The following is a 19,995-nucleotide window of genomic DNA, read 5'->3' on the forward strand; positions in this document are numbered from 1 at the left end:
TTTTACAGAAATAAAGTTTTATTATAAACATATTGTAAAAAAAAACTAATGCGCAGCATGGTGGTTAGCACTGCAGCCTTGGAGTCCCGGGTTCAAAACCCATCAAGGACGACATCTGCAAGGAGTTTGTATGGTCTCCCCGTGTTTGTGTGGGTTTTCCCTGGGTAATCCAGTTTTCACACACTTTCGAAAGATATACTGATAGAAAATTTAGATTGTAAGCCCCAATGGGGACAGCGATGATAACGTATGTAAAGCGCTGCAGAATATGATAGCGCTATATAAGCAAAGCATAATACATTAATTAATAAATTAAAGAAGTGCTCTCCACCGAGTATAAAGGCCAAATGGCTAATTGTAAGTGCACAGTGCTTTATAATATGATTGCAATATTAATATATAGGATAAAAGCTTTGATGGGAGCGCTTCTTTAAGAGATTGGTTGAATAGATGTATAACATAAGAAAAAGAAGGTTAGGAGAATTGTGCCTAATAAAAAAGCTTCAGGCCACAAATAGTTGCCAAATCATGTATATAAATGTATGAAATAAAATATATAGGACGAGGCAAGTTTAAAGGGAACTTGTTATGCTGCCCGAACAACAGGCAGTAAAAATCACAGCCTGTCTGCACATTTACAGCCAGGTATATTATTCTCAGAAACGCTCTGGCTTTGAAGATCTGGCCAGGAAACATAGCCAGAGACCTGACTAGTTGGGCTTCGCCCCTGGCCAACTATTCACGGTGATGCTGCACCTGATTGACAGGTCTCTCCTTTGGGGTAGTGGACATGACACAATGCCCAGAAAATAACTCATGATTTTGGTGCACATTTTTGTTACACTGTATGGCAACCAAAATTGCTGTTAACACAGACTAGACAGTCTTAAACTAAGCAGCACATTGAGGTCCCTTTACTCACATTAACTCACTGATTAACGTTCACTAATGAAATGGCGCTACATCTCTAAAGTGTGAACTTCGCCCTTGACTTTACAAGATTTCAACCTGGCTATTTACTACATGTTCCTAATGTGTGCTTATAAATGTTCATCTTTCTCTTTCACTTTTTGTTTTACACTTTTTTTCTATCCAGTGAGGATGTTTGTGTATTTTGCATAGTAATGCATGCTATAGTCTCTAGCTAGTTGCCTAAATATTCAACAAGGCAAACTGGTACTACATCCCAGCAGACACTTCCAATATATTCGGATCTGGCTTAGGCTACGTTCACATTTGCGTTGTTGTGTGTTGCGTCGGCGACGCAACGCACAACGCATGCAAAACGCATGCAAAAACGCATTGTTTTGTGACGCATGCGTCCATTTTTGGCTTGATTTTGGATGCAAAAAAATGCAACTTGCAACGTCCTCTGCGCCCTGACGCTTGCGCCAAAAATGACACATGCGTCACAAAACGCAAGACAATGCATGTCCATGCGCCCCCATGTTAAATATAGGGGCGCATGACGTATGCGTTGCCACGGCTGCGCCCGACGCAACGCTAATGTGAACGTAGCCTTAAAAAGCCTGTGTGCGCTGGGGTACATGTGAAATTTATTTTGAAGTGTAATATTTTAAAAGTGTCTTGCCAGTTAAACATGGCAGGTGGACAGGGCAGGAGACAGGTAAGCTGTGCCAGATGTTCAAACAAACATGCTTCTCGTGCAGTTGCACTACACCATCTAAGTTTCATACCTCTCTGCTTCATATACGGTATGTTTTAGCTTCTGCCTTCCTTCACCTCTACGTCCCTTTTACATACCGTATTTTCCGCTTTGTAAGACGCACTTTATTTCCCCCAAATTTGGGGGGGAAATGTGGGTGCGTCTAACAAAGCGGATATACCGCTTACCATTACAGGCTGGGAGGAGGGGGTGTCCGCCGCCGCTACCGCCTGCCGCCGCTGTCGTCCGCCGCCACTGCCGGGGTTGTCCGCTGCTGCCCCGGGTGATGCTGAAGGCTCCGGTGCTGCGGGGGGCTCTGGCGACATATTGTGAAAGACCAGAGCCCCCCGGCAGTTCTTCCATGCGTTCCAGTATGACTAATTCCGGGAAAATGGCCGCCGGAATCTCGGGAGATGAGATTTCAGCGCTGAGATCTCATCTCTCGAGATTCCGGCGGCCATTTTCCCGGAGTTAGTTCCAGTATGACTGACTCCGGGAAAATGGCCGCCGGAATCTCGGGAGATGAGATTTCAGCGCTGAGATCTCATCTCTCGAGATTCCGGCGGCCATTTTCCCGGAATTAGTCATACTGGAACGCATGGAAGAACTGCCGGGGGGCTCTGGTCTTTCACAAAATGTCGCCAGAGCCCCCCGCAGCACCGGAGACAGCCCTACAGCACAGGAGCCCCCTGCAGACCCCTCATCCCAGCCTGCAGCAAAGGAGCCCCCTGCAGACCCCTCATCCCAGCCTGCAGCAAAGGAGCCCCCTGCAGACCCCTCATCCCAGCCTGCAGCACAGGAGCCCCCCTGCAGCACAGGAGCCCCCTGCAGACCCCCTCATCCCAGCCTGCAGCAATGCTCCACTCCTGCCTCCGGCAACGAGCCTGGGACCCTGATCCACCACAACCACAACCCCCGGTAAGTAATAAGACGCATGGATTATAAGACGCCCCACCAATTTATTAAAAAATAGTTTTTTCCTATTTTTCTCCTCAAAATTTGGGGTGCGTCTTATAATCCGGAGCGTCTTACAAAGCGAAAAATACGTATTTTATACAGTTTTTCTACATCAGTGCCTCTTTGCTCCCCTCTCTATCCTGGATGTCGATACAGTTGAAAGCAATGATGGAGGAGGAAGCCATCAGCTGACGTTCCCTCCTCCATCATTCACTCTCTGCATCTGTTGTCTCAGTGCAGTGGTCACGATGCCATTACTATTTCACGCCTGCTGTGCCGAGCGGTGAAGAGCTTCACAGTGCTTGCTGCAGAGACTGGAGCAGCAGGACAACAAGGAAAGATGAGTATAAAAGGGATGGGCCCCTTATTCTATATGGAGGACTGTCGGGTCCATTATACTGTATGCAGGATTATGTGTGAACATTATTCTGTATGGAGGACTACGTGGGGCCCATTATTTTGTATGGAGGACTATGGGGGGCTATTATACTGTATAGAGGACTTTGTGGAGGACTGTGTGGGGATCACTGTTGTAACCCCATACTGTGTTGAGGTCACCATACTTTTGAGGGGTTCAGTAGGGTCATCAGTGGTGGCTACTGTAGATAAATTCACTGTGGTGATATCATACAGTGTTTGAGGGGAACTTTTGTTGGCATCATTCTTTATTGTTTCTATTATTTATTAATTCAATATTTTTATCCTTTGTTATTACATATTTAAATTAGGCCATTAGGCTCTTACATGACATATTTTATTATTCCAGTATGCCCCATTTGCGATTATTTGTTAATTTTATTCTAAGATCTATTATTTAAAAAGTACTTTGTTTGTAGGACAACCTCTTTACGTTTCCATATGAAAAGGTTCATTCTCATGTTTGATGATAAGGAAAAATTTCCTCAATTATAGACATTTTTAAAAATAAATATCAGGGTTGGTCTGTGACTTAGTCGAAGTTTTACATTTTGGCCCTCTGTGTATTTGAGTTTGAGTTCCCTGATTTAGACAGACTCATGACATGTGACTTTTACCATATATCACATTTTTTGGTGCAACTCACTCCAGTTTCCCCCTGGAGTAAAGTATCAGGTGGAGTTTTCAATTTGTGGCATTTTTAGACAAATGTAAGACTTTTGAAAGAATTTTTACTTAACCCCTTCATGACCGTGGGATTTTTTGTTTTTTCGTGTTCGTTTTCACTCCCCTCCTTCCCAGAGCCATAACTTTTTTATTTTTCCGTCAATTTGCCCATGTGAGGGCTTATTTTTTGCGGGACGAGTTGTACTTTTGAACGACATCATTGGTTTTAGCATTTCGTGTACTAGAAGACGGGAAAAAAATTCCAAGTGCGGTGAAATTGCAAAAAAAGCGGTAGTTAAATGCCGCTGTCTGCGTTTGACAGCGGCATTTAACTAGTTAATAGGTGCGGGCAGATCGCGATTCTGCCCGCGCCTATTACGGGCACATGTCAGCTGTTCAAAACAGCTGACATGTCCCGGCTTTGATGCGGGCTCACCGCGAAGCCCTGCATCAAAGCAGGGGATCTGACCTCGGACGTACTATCCCGTCCGAGGTCAGAAAGAGGTTAAAATCGCAAAAGTTGTGAACAAAAATAAAGAGCATTTGTGATTTTGGGCAAAATTTATTAATCTCATACGAATAATTTGGTGCAAAAAAAGTCAGCAAATACCACAAGACAAAAAAATGAAAGTGACTTCAATAAATTGCAAATGATTAATCGGGCACTTTGGTCTTTTTAGTCTATACTGGATTTAATAACATTTGTATCATTCTAAAATTACTTTTGGTTTTGTTGGGCTTATTTGTAAATTAGGCAGATTTATCAAACAGCATGAACCACTATATATGGCGCATTTTAAAACTGTCTAGTCGAAATTCATAAATCTGCCCCCTATCGAACAAGGCACAAAAATTGTCTAAAGCATAATAAATACAATGCAATACATGAGAGAATTTAGCTTAGTAATTATGACCCAATGTCTTTATCGTGTTTATGCCACTAATACACACTTAGCGTATTTTGGGGTCAGTGGCTTTTTTTTATGTCTAGTCCCATGTGTTTCTCAATAAAAATGTCTTGTTAAAAAAAAAAATGAAAAATCCTACAAATAAAAAAATCACATGAAGATTTTTTTTTAAAGGAGCCCTATTTACAGTAATTAACGGAGGAGAAGACCCTGATGGCCGTATCTAGGCTTGCACAAGATCGATCTTCGTACGGAACAGAGCGTTCATCCATCATGTCGCCATGGCTTGAGATTGAGCTGAAGAACATTATTATTAATAATAATAATATATTGCAAAATCTGGACTGTTTTGTGCCTTTGTGAATCTAATCGGATTAACCAAGAATTGAACATAATATGTTTAATCCACCAGCAATAAGAAAATACCTAGCTATCGCTATACAGTACGTAATCGTCTTATTGGCTAATCATGTGTTTCTTTACAATTTGTTCAGATCCCACAATAATCCTCTTTATTTCTCACACATATTTACCTGGTACGTCTGAATGTGTTCGGAAGGTGGTGAATCAAACTTTTTTAAAGCACTAATGTCTGGATTATTAGGATCCTGTAAAATATCATGAACTAGGTAAGACTGAGGAATATGCCAAGAATGCTAATATAACAGTAAATGAAAACACTCGTACCAATGGGTTCAGTGCCTGCAGAACCTCCAGGTAGAGCTTGAAAAGGAAGCTGATAGTCAATGTTCTCTTATACTCAACCATCCCACCAGGAGCAGACGGATTTAGGCGAATCTCATCCAGAATAGACTTGCAGGCTTCACCCAGCATATCCTCATCCCAGTGCCTAGAATATGCCACAATCATGAGCATGACATAGGAGGATTTTTGTTATTTGGGATTGTACTCTGTATCATTGAAGCAGTGTCTGATTCGCAGATATGCGGGCCCAATTAATCAGGACACTTCTTGTGTAATCAAATATTAAATATGCACTTATTTTTCAACTGGGGCACATTTCCAAGTACTTACTTTCCAAGTAGCCGTTGACATGTTTCTTTTGCACTCACAGTTGTTGCCCCCACTCCTCCATAGAATAGACAAATGTTTTTAATAATGTCAGTGTTTTCTTCAAACTGAACTTTCATTCCGGCAATGACAATGGGCAAGGCATTTTCTTGACGTTGGGCTTGTCTTATAGCCAGCACATGATCCCCCTGGTAGTGTAATATGGAAGTCAAGTTATACCTTGATATGTATCAATAATGGCTGGCAAAGTTGAAGGATTTGTTGGGTTTCTTCACTTTGTAATAAACTTATATACAGTATAAATAGTCTCAAAGAAAAAAAATTGAACTTACTTTCCTAGAATATGGCATATGCACAGACAGCAAAATTTCTTCAGGCTTAGGGAAAGAGGTTCCTGATGTCCCAAAAAAAGACTCATCTAAGGGAACTTGTCTGGTACCATCTGTTAGAAAAGAAATGTTTTATACATTTATTTAGGATGCAAAATGAAATTTTAAAAAGTCTTTTCGGTTAATATTGAGCAGCTGAATCAGGGGGGTAACAATTCCTGCTTTGTTCCCACTTTATAAGCCTAGAAAATATATTGTGAAATAAGTATTAAATGGTTGATGGTGTTTGATAGAGATGTCTGAGTTTAAAGGGGTTGCCAAGCACATAAATAAATGTACAGAAGGCACTACCAAGTGTCCAAATAAAAAAAGAACTCACACTGTCAATTCTTCACAGTGTATCATTGGTCCTGCAGTGATGACATTACAACTATGCCACATAACTACTGCAGCCAATCACTGCCCTTAGTGTTCTTGTGTCAATGGTACTACCATCACAGCTGAGTGCAATGACTGTCTGCAAGCTGTCACATAAGCATAGTGATCACTGCTGGACAGGGGAAAAACCATCAGAGACCGTGTGATTGGCTGCACTGTTGCAATGAATATTTCTAACACTTTAAGAACATGAGAAAAAAAGAGGAGAGAGAGTCCACTACTAAAAGGTACAACTTTATTATAATACTAGCTGTACTACCCGGCTTCGCCAGGGTTAATAACTGCTGTTAGCAAAATAGAATGTGTTAACAAAAATTTATTCTGCACACAAAAACCACAAAACAAATAGATAGAAATGTAATTTTTAAAAGGCAAAAACTAAGCTAATAGAAGCATTTCACAACATATATTTCAACACCAGAGATATTCCACACAGAATTAACTAAATTGGCCAAGTAATGTGAAGTAATCTTCTACTACTTATTCGAGAGCCTTTTGATAAACAACATTCTTAGTTTTTCCTTCAGGTGCAAAGACGAACAGATATTTGGCTGTTCCAACTCTTGAACAGGCCACATAAAGTTGACCATGAGAAAAGCATGGAGATTGTAAATCGATTCCAACTACTTTCCAGGACTGTACCTGAGCCTTGTTGATGGAAATAGCAAATGCCAGTCGAACAGGAAACTGGAGGCGTTTAAAATCAAAAGGCAAATCAGATGGAATGAGAGGAATTGTTGGAATGAAAACATCTTCTTCTGTGGCACATCCTGTCAAATTGGTTGCCTCAATTACATGTGGAAACAGGTTCTTAATCAAGAGTCTTGTTCCATTACACAGCTTTGGTGGATCCAAATTTCTCAATAGCAGAATAGGTGCTCCAGGTTTTAGAAAGAGGTTGTGAGGAGGAAGTCCATGTGGCTCCAAGGAATTGAGGAACTCAGTTGGATAAAATAATGCTTGAGCAGGGTCTATTACTGTATCCATTGACTTGTAGGTTGTTCACACAACTGGAAGGAGATTAAGAATTTGAAGACTGATCTTGTTGACGCTGTCATTTTTGGGAGCTAGAATAGCCTTTCACACAACCAGCCATAATTTTTGAAGTGGAGTTGAATGTTTGGAAAAACCTTTACTTTCAACTCCTCAATGGAAGTCACAATGCAACAAAAGTTGCTTGGGAAGGTGATCTGTCCAGTGGTTGAGTTTACTGGTGCCTTGCCATCTCCAATAGTCAACAGCTGGCTCGAAAACAGTCCAGCAGAAACATCGCCTGTCATGTAGACCCTCATGTTTGTGTTCAGTGACATTTTCTTTACGTTTCTCCAAAGGTACGATGCTTTGAGACAGGCATTGAGTTCGTCTGCAGGGGTTGATCTTGGAATAACAGGTAGTGTTTGGCGGAAGTCACCTGCCAAAACAACAACTACTCCTCCCCTGATATATTTGTTACTACGCAGGTCTTGCAGCAGTTTGCCCACTGCTTCCAGAGCCCTTTTGTGTGACATGGTGCATTCATCCCAAATGATGACACTGCATTTTTGAAGCAATTTGGCCAGTCCTGATCCCTTGGCAATATTACACACAGGGCTGTCACTATGAGATAGATTAAGTGGTAGTTTGAATGTCGAATGTGCTGTCCTGCCACCTTTTAAAAGCGTAGCTACAATTCTAGAAGATGCCACTGCAAGTGCAATCTTTTTTGTTGTCGAAATTTTGCCAGGAGCAAGTTAGTTACAAATGTCTTTCCTGTTCCTCCTGGAGCATCAAGGAAGACAATCCCACCTTTGTTGGTTTCACTGAAACTTAAAATGTAGTTATAGGCGTCCCTTTGATCTGGTACCAATATTGACTCGTTCTGAGACACAAATGCTGTCAGTTCATCAATATTGTAGTTTGTTTCTATGAAAATCTCCCTACACATTTGGATGCCTTCAGGATTTCTTATTGGAGCAGGCCAGCAAAGCAACTGTAAGGCTTTTCCTGACATTGCTATGCACTGATCTTCAAGGAGCATTAAAGTTTCATTGAACATTTCCTCAGTGAAGTTGATGAGTTGCTGAGGATTTTCCCTTCTAATCTGCATGAGGATGTCCTCACTGAGATCAGTTTTGTACTTTGTCCAAATATCAAGAGGATTTGAAATGCTACAGGTTGTTAGAATAATAGCAAAGAAGTGTCTTAGTCGCTGGGCCTGGAAGATTTTTGAGAGCAAAGGGTTGTAAGGCACTACTCACCGTTGTCAATTTCTATCTCTTGAAGTGATGACCCAACACGCATTTTGAGCTTTGCTGTGAAACCACCATCCCCTGGCTTTCTTCTTCAGTAGACTGGATACCTATCTTGTCCTGCTTGGGTTTCTTGGACCAGGGATAGTGGGTAATGCTTTGAACACCTGCCATCAATCATACAGGGAGAATTTTTGTTGAGACTTCCACATGGACCATGGATCATGCTTTTTGTGATAGTGTCAAACAGCAATGGGTCAATCAACTGAATACATCCAGCACTGCGTCTCGCCATAAATATGTGATTTTGTGATGAGATTATTCATTTTTGAAAGTGTCTGTTTGAAAACCCGAGCAATAAGGTCATGGCGATTCACTGTTTTTTGGCCCGGCAACATGTGCCCTCCAATTTCCTCCCAGGCATGATTGCAAGTAAAGGTGATGAAAAGATCTGGACGGCCATACTTTCTCACATAAGTCATTGCATCCTGTGTGTATTCATGCATGTGTCGTGGGCTTCCAGTGACAATTGATGGAAGAATAACCATTTTTCCCAACTCTTTTGGATCAGCATCATTTGCAACAGCATCTCTAAGGTGAATATATTCCTCTGCCCTGAGCTTCTTTTGATTTAGTCGGATATATAAAAGACGTTCACTCTCAATCTTTGCATACATGTCAACAATAAATTGGTGGAAGAGGTGTTTGCATTTCAAGATGTGATTTTCCTTTGCAAATCTTGTCATGATCCTATATGCATAGAAATCCATGGCAGACACTTTTTTTCCTGAAGGGTTGCCTGTGGTAGGATCTGTCTGAGGTATTCCAAAGTGATAGCCATCCTGTCCCTGCCAAAAGATGATTGGATATTGCAGTGCATCATAGGACCTGTGAGTTTCTGCTACTCATTGCAAACTATTGTTCCTTTTCTGAAGCACAATGTCACGGCTTTGATGAAAATCATTACCTACAATCAAAATGGCTACCTAATCAAATGTAGGAGCGTTGAAACGTCGCTGATGTTCTCCTTTTGGTGTTTTGTCATCTCGAATGACAACCTTGTAATCGTCATTTGGCATGCATTCAAGTGCAGTCTTGAAAAGTTGAACATATGGATTGTTGGAGTGAAGGAACTGCTGCAAAATAGTGACAATACCAAGGCGAGTGTTAGGAATTAAAGAGCATCTCCGCTGAGCCTCTGCTTCTGCATTTCCCATGAAGAAGAGTTGAAGAAATTGAGGTTCTTCTCCTTGTAATGGAAGCAGTGAGCCAATTGAGTGGTAAACCTGTACTTGAACTTTAAATGTCGGCATAAATCCTGTTGTAAACATTTATTTTGTTGCACCAAATGATGTAATTTGGAAGCAGGAGTTGTACTTCCTGATGTTGTCCAAGAAATGCTTTGATATTGTATTGGTACCTGTCATCAGAGACTTTAGGGGATCTGGTCGAGACAGGAGAGATAGAAGTTTTATCTTGCCATTTGCACAGCATAAACCTGGCGGTTCATGTTTCCATTTTAGGGCACTGGAGTACATGCAGACCACATCCATTTTTCGTATCTGAACTTTAGGATTATCCTGATAGTTTATGTCTGACTGGTAACAAAAGGCAGCATGTTTCAAATCTCCAACCATTTCCTGTGCCCTGGTGGAAGAAATAGCAATTCTTAGTGGCAAGTTGGCCTTCTCTCTGCTGAGATGACTCATTGGCCCTTGAGAAAGCAGCTCTTCTCTTATCTGCAGGCCTTGCTTCCCTCTCCTCAGAAAGTTCATTGGCTTTTGAGGAAGCAGCTCTTCTTCTCTTATCTGCAAGCCTCGCTTCCGTCTCCTCAGAAAGTTCATTAGCTCTTGAGGAAGCAGTTCTTGTTCTCTTGTCTGCAAGCCTCGCTTCCCTCTCCTCAGAACGTTCATTGGCTCTTGAGGAAGCAGCTCTTGTTCTCTTGTCTGCAAGCCTCGCTTCCCTCTCCTCAGAAAGTTCATTGGACCTTGAGGAAGCAGCTCTTGTTTTCATGTCTGCAAGCCTCACTTCCCTCTCCTCAGAAAGTTCATTAGCTCTTGAGGAAGCAGCTCTTGTTTTCATGTCTGCAAGCCTCACTTCCCTCTCCTCAGAAAGTTCATTGGCCCTTGAAGAAGCAGCTCTCGTTCTCTTGTGTGTGGTGCATTTTGTGTGTGTGTTCATATCCCTGTGTGTGGTGAGTATCCCATGTCGGGGCCCCACCTTACCAACTGTACGGTATATACTCTTTGGCGCCATCGCTCTCATTCTTTAAGTCCCCCTTGTTCACATCTGGCAGCTGTCAATTTGCCTCCAACACTTTTCCTTTCACTTTTTCCCCATTATGTAGATAGGGGCAAAATTGTTTGGTGAATTGGAACGCACGGGGTCAAAATTTTGCCTCACAACATAGCCTATGACGCTCTCAAAGTACAGACGTGTGACTGTGCAAAATATTGTGGCTGTAGCTGTGACGGTGCAGGTGCCAATCCCAGACATACACACATACATACACACACACACATTCAGCTTTATATATTAGATAAACAAGACACATATGAGATCAGAACCTGTTAGGAGTAATTACATAATAGATGATGAATGATTAGGAGAAAAAATGACCATCACCCAGACATGATAGAGACCAGTGCAGACCCAAATGTTAAAGGACAAGGGTAAACAAGCCACACAAACAGTCGCTGACTGCTTTATCATTAATCCACTATGGGACTCAGACAGTTGCAATCCCCCACTGAGAAGCAGCAGAGAGCGGTTCGGTGGTAAGTTGCTAATAAGGTATACCATGCATGTGTTTGCACAATGCACAATGACAGCGGTGAAAAAGAACCGCTGGAGGGGGGGACTGATGCAAGATGCATGAATGCAATATCGCAATAATATCAAATTAACATTTACCCATTGTAGTAGCAGCATGGGAGCACCGGTCAACCCAATGCTTCCGTGCTGCTACTACAATGGGTAAATGTTAATTTGATATAATTGTGATATCAATGTCTTCCGTTGTATAATTACATAAGGCTGCTAACCACTGATCCTAGATTTATTACTCCCATCTCTTTTTATCTTTTCTGGTACATTTTTAGATATAATTCTCCACTTTTTTAAGCACATTTCATCATGTATATTTAAGTGTTGTGATTAATAAAGGTTATAAAAGCAATAACTAATACACTCATGTCAGAGCTGGCAGGTATGCCATAATGACAACATACTACAAGAATTTAATCAGAGCCCCATAGACTTTCATGTGCTGATGTACCTTTGGATGCTAGGTTTAGTACGCAGCCTCCTGCAGCCAGAACTGGATTTAGATCCGATGTTGTGGCCCGGCTAATGATGTTTCCTCCCAAAGACTGCAAGAAATAGTAGAGATTTAGAGCTCAATTCATTATATCATTTTGCCAGTATTTTGGTGTAAATACCTCTTAATTGGTGACTTTTTGATTAGCCATAAATTCATCAAACAATTCTGGCAATGTCTTTTGGGGTTTTGTTCATTTTTCTGATTTTTACACCATTGTGCTCTTTCCAAATGTTTTTGACCGATTTATCAAACACAACTTTTTTAAAAATTTGAAAGCATTTGTTGCAACTTTACTCCAGTCCCATCAGCCCACCAAGTCATTTAATGTCTTCCGGGTATTTTGAAGCTTTTTTTTCCCCATTTTACCAAATGTACGTCTTTGTGGTAAAATGTTGCAAAACAGGTCAATTTGCAAAAAAAGAAGAGAATTTTTGATCTTGTGAAAAATTCAAGAAAAAATGTGCGTCATTTGGAAGAATTTTGTGCAAAAAAACCATCAATGAATGCCACAAGAGAAAAAGGAAAAGTGGCTTAAAAATCATGCAAATGATGTATCTGCGCCGCCATGTGCCAACCTCCGCTAATAGGTAGGACATCAACCTATAGGGTCTAGATTCAAGATTCAAAGAAGCTTTATTGGCAGGACCAAATACACATCAGTTTTGCCAAAGCAAGTGTATAAAGGCACTAGGGATAGGGACTATCAGGGCAATATAGGCATAATTTCTCCTTACCTACCTCTCAACATTTTTCCCATTGTTTCCCTTTAGTGCATCATTTTTGTGTGTCTTTATACTATTCTAGTTTATAATTATTGTTAATAAAAAATCATTTTTAGGGTTTTTTGTTTTTTTTTCTGAATCATGTTCTTAGTCTTAACAATGTCCCTGCTGTATCATATAATGTGGAACATCTGACTCTGTCCACTCACAGCGGTGTTCCTAATCTGGGCACCTCCCAGAGTTTGGAGCTGCTGTAAGAGGGCTCGGTAAAGTTTGGTCTTCTCCTCTGGCAGGCGTGAAACTGCATTATTTAACGTGTCTTTCAGGACTGTCAGACTGCAGGCTGCTCCCACTGTTATTCCTATAAAGAAAATAAAATGAGATGATTAACAAAAACGCACGGAAAAAATACTGCATCTATAATACAGAGTATGACCTTACCCGTGTCACTCTCGCTCACAAGGTGGAGCTCCACAATTCTTGCAGGGAAGATAATTACTGGATGAAATACTCCTCTAAACTTCATTTCTGGGCCTAATTAAACATAAAAAATGTAAGAAAATATATTCTCAGTCACACTTGGCATACATATCTCTATGGCACCTAAAATGCTTTTTCTCTGAATTTAGCAAACCCTCGTAATATCTGTTATTGGAATATCGCTGCATTATTAAAAGGGAATCGGTCAGCAGGCTTTTGCTATGTAATCTGAGAGCAGCATAATGTAGGGGCAGAGGACCCGATCCAGTGATGTATCACTAACTCAGCAGCTTGCTGTAGTTTCAATAAAATCAGTGTTATACCTGTAGGACTATGTGTCTGGTGCCAGGCAGTCCAGCTAATCTGTGTAATCCAGTCCCGATCACTGATTGGCAGCTGACAATATACAGTGTACACAGGAAGCTGCTAATCAGTGATGTGGACGGAGTTATATACAGCTCAGCATTCTGAGCACTGCTAGATCTACAGGAGAGAAAGCAAGGATTCTATCAAAACTGCACCAAGCCTTCCAGTAAGTCATACATCTCTGGAATCAGGCTCTCTGTGCCTATTTCATGCTACTCTTAGATTTCATAGCAAAAATCTACTGATACAGTTAGGTCCATAAATATTTGGACAGAGACAACATTTTTCTAATTTTGGTTATAGACATTACCACAATGAATTTTAAACAAAAGAATTCAGATGCAGTTGAAGTTCAGACTTTCAGCTGTTCTTTGAGGGTATCCACATTAAAATTGGATGAAGGGTTTAGGAGTTTCAGCTCCTTAACATGTGCCACACTGTTTTTAAAGGGACCAAAAGTAATTGGACAATTGACTCCAAGGCTATTTCATGGGCAGGTTTGGCCAATCCCTTAGTTCTGTCATTCTCAATTAAGCAAATAAAAGGCCTGGAGTTGATTTGAGGTGTGGTGTTTGCATTTGGAAGATTTTGCTGTGAAGTAAACATGTGGTCAAAGGAGCTCTCCATGCAGGTGAAACAAGCCATCCTTAAGCTGCGAAAACAGAAAAAACCCATCCGAGAAATTGCTACAATATTAGGAGTGGCAAAATCTACAGTTTGGTACATCCTGAGAAAGAAAGAAAGCACTGGTGAACTCATCAATGCAAAAAGACCTGGGCGCCCACGGAAGACAACAGTGGTGGATGATGGCAGAATAATCTCCATGGTGAAGAGAAACCCCTTCACAACAGCCAACCAAGTGAACAACACTCTCCAGGAGGTCGGCGTATCAATATCCAAATCTACCATAAAGAGAAGACTGCATGAAAGTAAATACAGAGGGTTCACTGCACGGTGCAAGCCACTCATAAGCATCAAGAATAAAAAGGCTAGACTGGACTTTGCTAAAAAAAAATCTAAAAAAGCCAGCACAGTTCTGGAAGAACATTCTTTGTACAGATGAAACCAAGATCAACCTCTACCAGAATGATGGAAAGAGAAAAGTATGGCGAAGGCGTGGTACAGCTCATGATCCAAAGCAAACCACATCATCTGTAAAACACGGCGAACGCAGTGTGATGGCTTGGGCATGCATGGCTGCCAGTGGCACTGGGTCACTAGTGTTTATTGATGATGTGACACAGGACAGAAGCAGCCGAATGAATTCTGAGGTATTCAGAGACATACTGTGTGCTCAGATCCAGCCAAATGCAGCAAAACTGATTGGTCGTCGTTTCATACTACAGATGGACAATGACCCAAAACATAAAGCCAAAGCAACCCAGGAGTTTATTAAAGCAAAGAAGTGGAATATTCTTGAATGGCCAAGTTAGTCACCTTATCTCAACCCAATTTGAGCAGCATTTCACTTGTTAAAGACTAAACTTCACACAGAAAGGCCCACAAACAAACAGCAACTGAAAACCACCGCAGTGAAGGCCTGGCAGAGCTTCAAAAGGGAGGAAACAGAGTTTGGTGATGTCCATGAGTTCAAGACTTCAGGCAGTCATTGCCAACAAAGGGTTTTCAACCAAGTACTAAAAATGAACATTTTATTTAAAATTATTGAATCTGTCCAATTATTTTTGGTCACTTTAAAAACAGGGTGGCACATGTTAAGGAGCTGAAACTCCTAAACCCTTCATCCAATTTTAATGTGGATACCCTCAAATGAAAGCTGAAAGTCTGAAATTCAACTGCATCTGAATTGTTTTGTTTAAAATTTACTGTGGTAATGTCTATAACCAACATTAGAAAAATGTTGTCTCTGTCCAAATATATATGGACATAACTGTACATTCTCTTTAATAAGTAGTTTTTTCTGCTAAATTATTTCTATGGCCTTGCTGTGACCAAAACAGTTTCTTCCTAAGTAAAGGCCTTTAGGGACTCTGAATGGTTCTGTACACTTGCCTGTATGCAAGAATAACTAAGATTAGCACTTTTTTTTTAACTAATTGACTACTATTCGTAAGGACACTACATAGCTAATAACTTCTTTGCTTTTAAGGATGAAAAGTTGTTTCAATCACAAAACCAAGAGGATTAAACCAAAGGAAAATAAAATAACTGGAGGTAAATCAAAGGATTCACATAAATAAACAGACTTGGACATTGGACACAAATCTAGTGAATATTAACATCCTGTACCAACAAAGGTCAAATGGAGCCCAACAATTCTGGACTGGTATAAAAGGTTATGTCTGCGATGATTTGTATATCTTGGCAGAACAATTACAGAGTCAGAATAAAGTAACCAGATAGATATCACCCACATTTATTCCCCAGAAAACAGAGGTAATTTTCTATGACCCAGCATAAAAGACCTTCATACAAATACTCGTCATATTCGCTATAATTTTCCTGCAGCATACAGTTGTGGCCAAAAGTATTGACACCCTTGCAATTCTGTCAGATAATAGTCAGTTTCTTCCTGAAATTCTTTGGTATTATTATCTCCATTTAATTTGTCTTAAATGAAAAAAAAACAAAAAGAATTGTCCTAAAGCCAAATTGGATATAATTCCACAACAAACATAAAAAATGGGGTGGACAAATGTATTGGCACTATTCGAAAAATCAAGTGATGCTTCTCTAATTTGTGTAATTAACAGCACCTGTAACTTACCTGTGGCACCTAACAGGTGTTGGCAATAACTAAATCACACTTGCAGCCAGTTGACATGGATTAAAGTTGACTCAACCTCTGTCCTGTGTCCTTGTGTGTACCACATTGAGCATGGAGAAAATAAAGAAGACCAAAGAACTGTCTAAAGACTTGGGAAACCAAATTGTGAGGAAGCATGAGCAATCTCAAGGCTACAAGTCCATCTCCAAAGACCTGAATGTTCCTGTGTCTACCGTGCGCAGTGTCATCAAGAAGTTTAAAGCCCATGGCACCGTGGCTAACCTCCCGTCGGCGTCTGAATGAAAAGGGACTGTATGGTAGGAGACCCAGGAAGACCCCACTTCTTACCCCGAGACATAAAGAAGCCAGGCTGGAGTTTGCCAAAACTTACCTGAAATAGCCTAAAACGTTTTGGAAGAATGTTCTCTGGTCAGATGAGACAAAAGTAGAGCTTTTTGGGCAAAGGCATCAACATAGAGTTTACAGGAGAAAAAAGAGGCAAAGAAAAGAACACGGTCCCTACAGTCAAACCTGGCGGAGGTTCCCTGATGTTTTGGGGTTGCTTTGCTGCCTCTGGCACTAGACTGCTTGACCGTGTGCATGGCATTATGAAGTCTGAAGACTACCAACAAATTTCGCAGCATAATGTAGGGCCCAGTGTGAGAAAGCTGGGTCTCCCTCAGAGGTCATGGGTCTTCCAGCAGGATAATGACCCAAAACACACTTCAAAAAGCACTAGGAAATGGTTTGAGAGAAAGCACTGGAGACTTCTAAGGTGGCCAGCAATGAGTCCAGACCTGAATCCCATAGAAGACCTGTGGAGAGATCTAAAAATGGCAGTTTGGAGAAGGCACCCTTCAAATATCAGGGACCTGGAGCAGTTTACCAAGGAAGAATGGTCTAAAATTCCAGCAGAGCATTGTAAGAAACTCATTGATGGTTACCGGAAGCGGTTGGTCGCAGTTATTTTGGCTATAGGTTGTGCAACCAAGTATTAGGCTGAGAGTGCCAATACTTTTGTCTGGCCCATTTTTGGAGTTTTGTGTGAAATGATCAATGTTTTGCTTTTTGCTTCATTCTCTTTTGTGTTTTTTCATGTAAGACAAATTAAATGAAGATAATAATACCAAAGAATTTGTGATTGCAATCATTTTCAGGAAGAACCTGAGTATTATCAGACAGAATTGCAGGGGTGTCAATACTTTTGGCCACAACTGTATTGTTAAATTGGAAGTTGCAGTCGCTTAGCAAAACGGACCGAATGACAAGTTTTCTCAGGTGAAGATCATATAATAGATTATTAGGTTACCTTTCTTTAAAATTACATAAAAAGAAATAAAATAAATAAGCGACCATGATATTACGAGTGACTACAATGTCTATGACATCCTATTAGAACATTATGCATTATGATAGAGGTTGGATACTTTTTGTCAAATCAGTAAAATTATATCTTTAGTCTACTCCAGGAGAAAGTTCCGGACTTTGCATATTAAATGCAAATAGCCTCTTCAGAGAGTAAGAGGACTGTAACTGTAATGCCTCCTATGTAGCACTCCTAAAATAGGTGGCGCTATAGTTCAAGTACTCTTTGTCTCTGAAAAACCTATTTGCATATTTAAAGTCCCACAGAAGCATTGCATGTCCTATAGATCTCATACATCAACTTGGCACTCTCCACAACTGGCACTAAACCCAGTCAGTGGCCTCTCACTTAGCCAAATTAGATCTTCTATTTTGCACTAAGGAGGGGGAAAAAACAAAAAAACACATGTCTGCAAATGGAGTTTCTGGTTTGGTTTGTTATCCTAAATCATGTGGCTTGTTAAATGGTCGATAATTACTTTTAGGATTGATACATCCAATAGGTGGCACTAGAGTTCACGTTCTCTTCCTCTCTGAAGAGGCTATTTACATATATGGCCTATTGAATGGCCTATTGAATGGCCTATAATTCTACTTACATCAACTTGGCACTCTCTAAAAGGAGAACCGTTCCTCATACACACCTAGTCAGAGGCTTCTCACCAAGCCAAATTAGATTTCCTGCTTTGCACTGACGAGGGGCTAACACCCAGAAACACGTGTCTATAAATGGAGATTCTGGCTTGGCTTCTTATCCTAAGTAATATCACAAGGCTTGTTAAAAGGGTCGATATTGACTTTTAGGATTACTATATCCAATAGATGATGCTAGAGTTCAAATCCTCTTCCTCTCTGAAGAGGCTATTTACATATTTATTACATTGCATGGCCTATAAGTCTCCTCATGTTGACTTGACAGTCTCCACAAGAAGAAACGTGCCCGGTTGAAACCCTAACTTAAATACAAAAAATGATGCATATTTTTATTTACTTACCAAGTAAGGAAAACTCCAAAAATCTGCATATGTTAATAAATTAAAATTTACCTCAGAACCAGAAACCAACTATCAGTTTGTTAGCATGATCAATCTAAAATTGATGATTTTATCATCAGTTGCTGACAAGTTAAATCACAGTTGACAACCAATATGGCTTCACTCCCTGTTCTGGTTGGCAATCAATTTTAATATCAGTTGTGACTAAAGATTATATTTCTATTTTTCACATACAATACAAAAGGATTTTGCTTTTATACACTCCTCAACATTGACATTTCAATATCAAGAAGGAAAAGTTATTGAGTTCTGAAAGTCACAGAATCGATAGACATGTTATTGGTATGCAAATAATGAAAACATTGAAATAAAATATCTTGATTTATTTAGGAAAGAGTATGAGCTCCACATGCAATTATAAATGCACATACACACCTTGGTTGCTATGAACGAGGATATGAATGGCTGTCTGAGCAATGTTCTACCATGATAAAAGCACTTAGGCTTGCAAATCATCAATATCCACTGCTGGCAGCTACTTTTCAAATTGTTGTTCAATTACATCCCAGATGTGCTCAAAGGAGACAAGTCCGGAGATGATGCAGACCATAGTAGCACATGTAGTCTATGCAGGCCCGTCACAGTAGCAAAAGCTGCATGCAGCTTTGCAATGTCGTGTTGAAAAACAGTTCCTGGAACATTATGTAGAATTGGCTGTACCACTGGTTCCTTGATAGATCCATTCTGTACTGCAAGTGGAATGGTATGAAATCAAGCCTAAGGCAACAGTGTCTACACAAATTGTCAGAATGCATTTGAAAGGCATTAGCCTACGAGCCAGATATCCAGCTTCAGGTGTTCCTTTGATCTCATACCACCATTAAAGGCCATTATGGTGCAAAGAATGATGCCAATAAATGGAGGTCTAATCCCATCAGCGATGAGCCCCACTTTTGACTTGGATGCAGTGAGAGCCAGAAATTGTTCTGGAGATGCCTTCCCGAGGGAATGTCACTCCGGTCCTACTGCCAGGATCATAAAGTGGATTGGCATAAAGTAGGTAGTTGGACCTGTCTTGCCTTTATTCCAGGTACACTAACACATTGGCATAACATTAATTTGAAGGTGGAGCCAGTGGTACGGTCATTTCTCCAAAGAGTCCCATTCGTTGGTGCTATATACAGAAAGATTATTAACACAACAATGCCACAAATTGCACGTGCTACTGTGAGCAGTATGCATGGTCTAAACATTCTACCATTGCCTGCAGGCTTCTTTGGACTTGTCTTTCATCAAGCACACCTGGGATGTCATTTATCAGCAGTTGTAAATGGAGCTGCCAGCAGCGGATCTTGATGATCTGTTGCCCAAGTGCA

General features: G+C 40.7%; 1 protein-coding gene across 1 annotated transcript in view; it reads right to left on the bottom strand.

The window, feature by feature from the left end:
- The window catches only part of LOC138644803 (aldehyde oxidase-like), a 145,202-nt gene that overhangs the window by 70,314 nt on the left and 54,893 nt on the right, over nt 1-19,995 (bottom strand). The window contains exons 10-16 of the mRNA XM_069733622.1: nt 13,127-13,219; nt 12,895-13,046; nt 11,919-12,012; nt 5,979-6,088; nt 5,650-5,834; nt 5,302-5,464; nt 5,148-5,222 (exon numbers count right to left, since the gene is read on the bottom strand). Of these exons, the coding sequence (XP_069589723.1) occupies nt 5,148-5,222; nt 5,302-5,464; nt 5,650-5,834; nt 5,979-6,088; nt 11,919-12,012; nt 12,895-13,046; nt 13,127-13,219 (872 nt within the window). The remainder of the gene's footprint in view (nt 1-5,147; nt 5,223-5,301; nt 5,465-5,649; nt 5,835-5,978; nt 6,089-11,918; nt 12,013-12,894; nt 13,047-13,126; nt 13,220-19,995) is intronic.

The sequence above is a fragment of the Ranitomeya imitator genome, chromosome 7 (assembly GCF_032444005.1).
Source record: "Ranitomeya imitator isolate aRanImi1 chromosome 7, aRanImi1.pri, whole genome shotgun sequence".
NCBI lineage: Eukaryota > Metazoa > Chordata > Amphibia > Anura > Dendrobatidae > Ranitomeya > Ranitomeya imitator.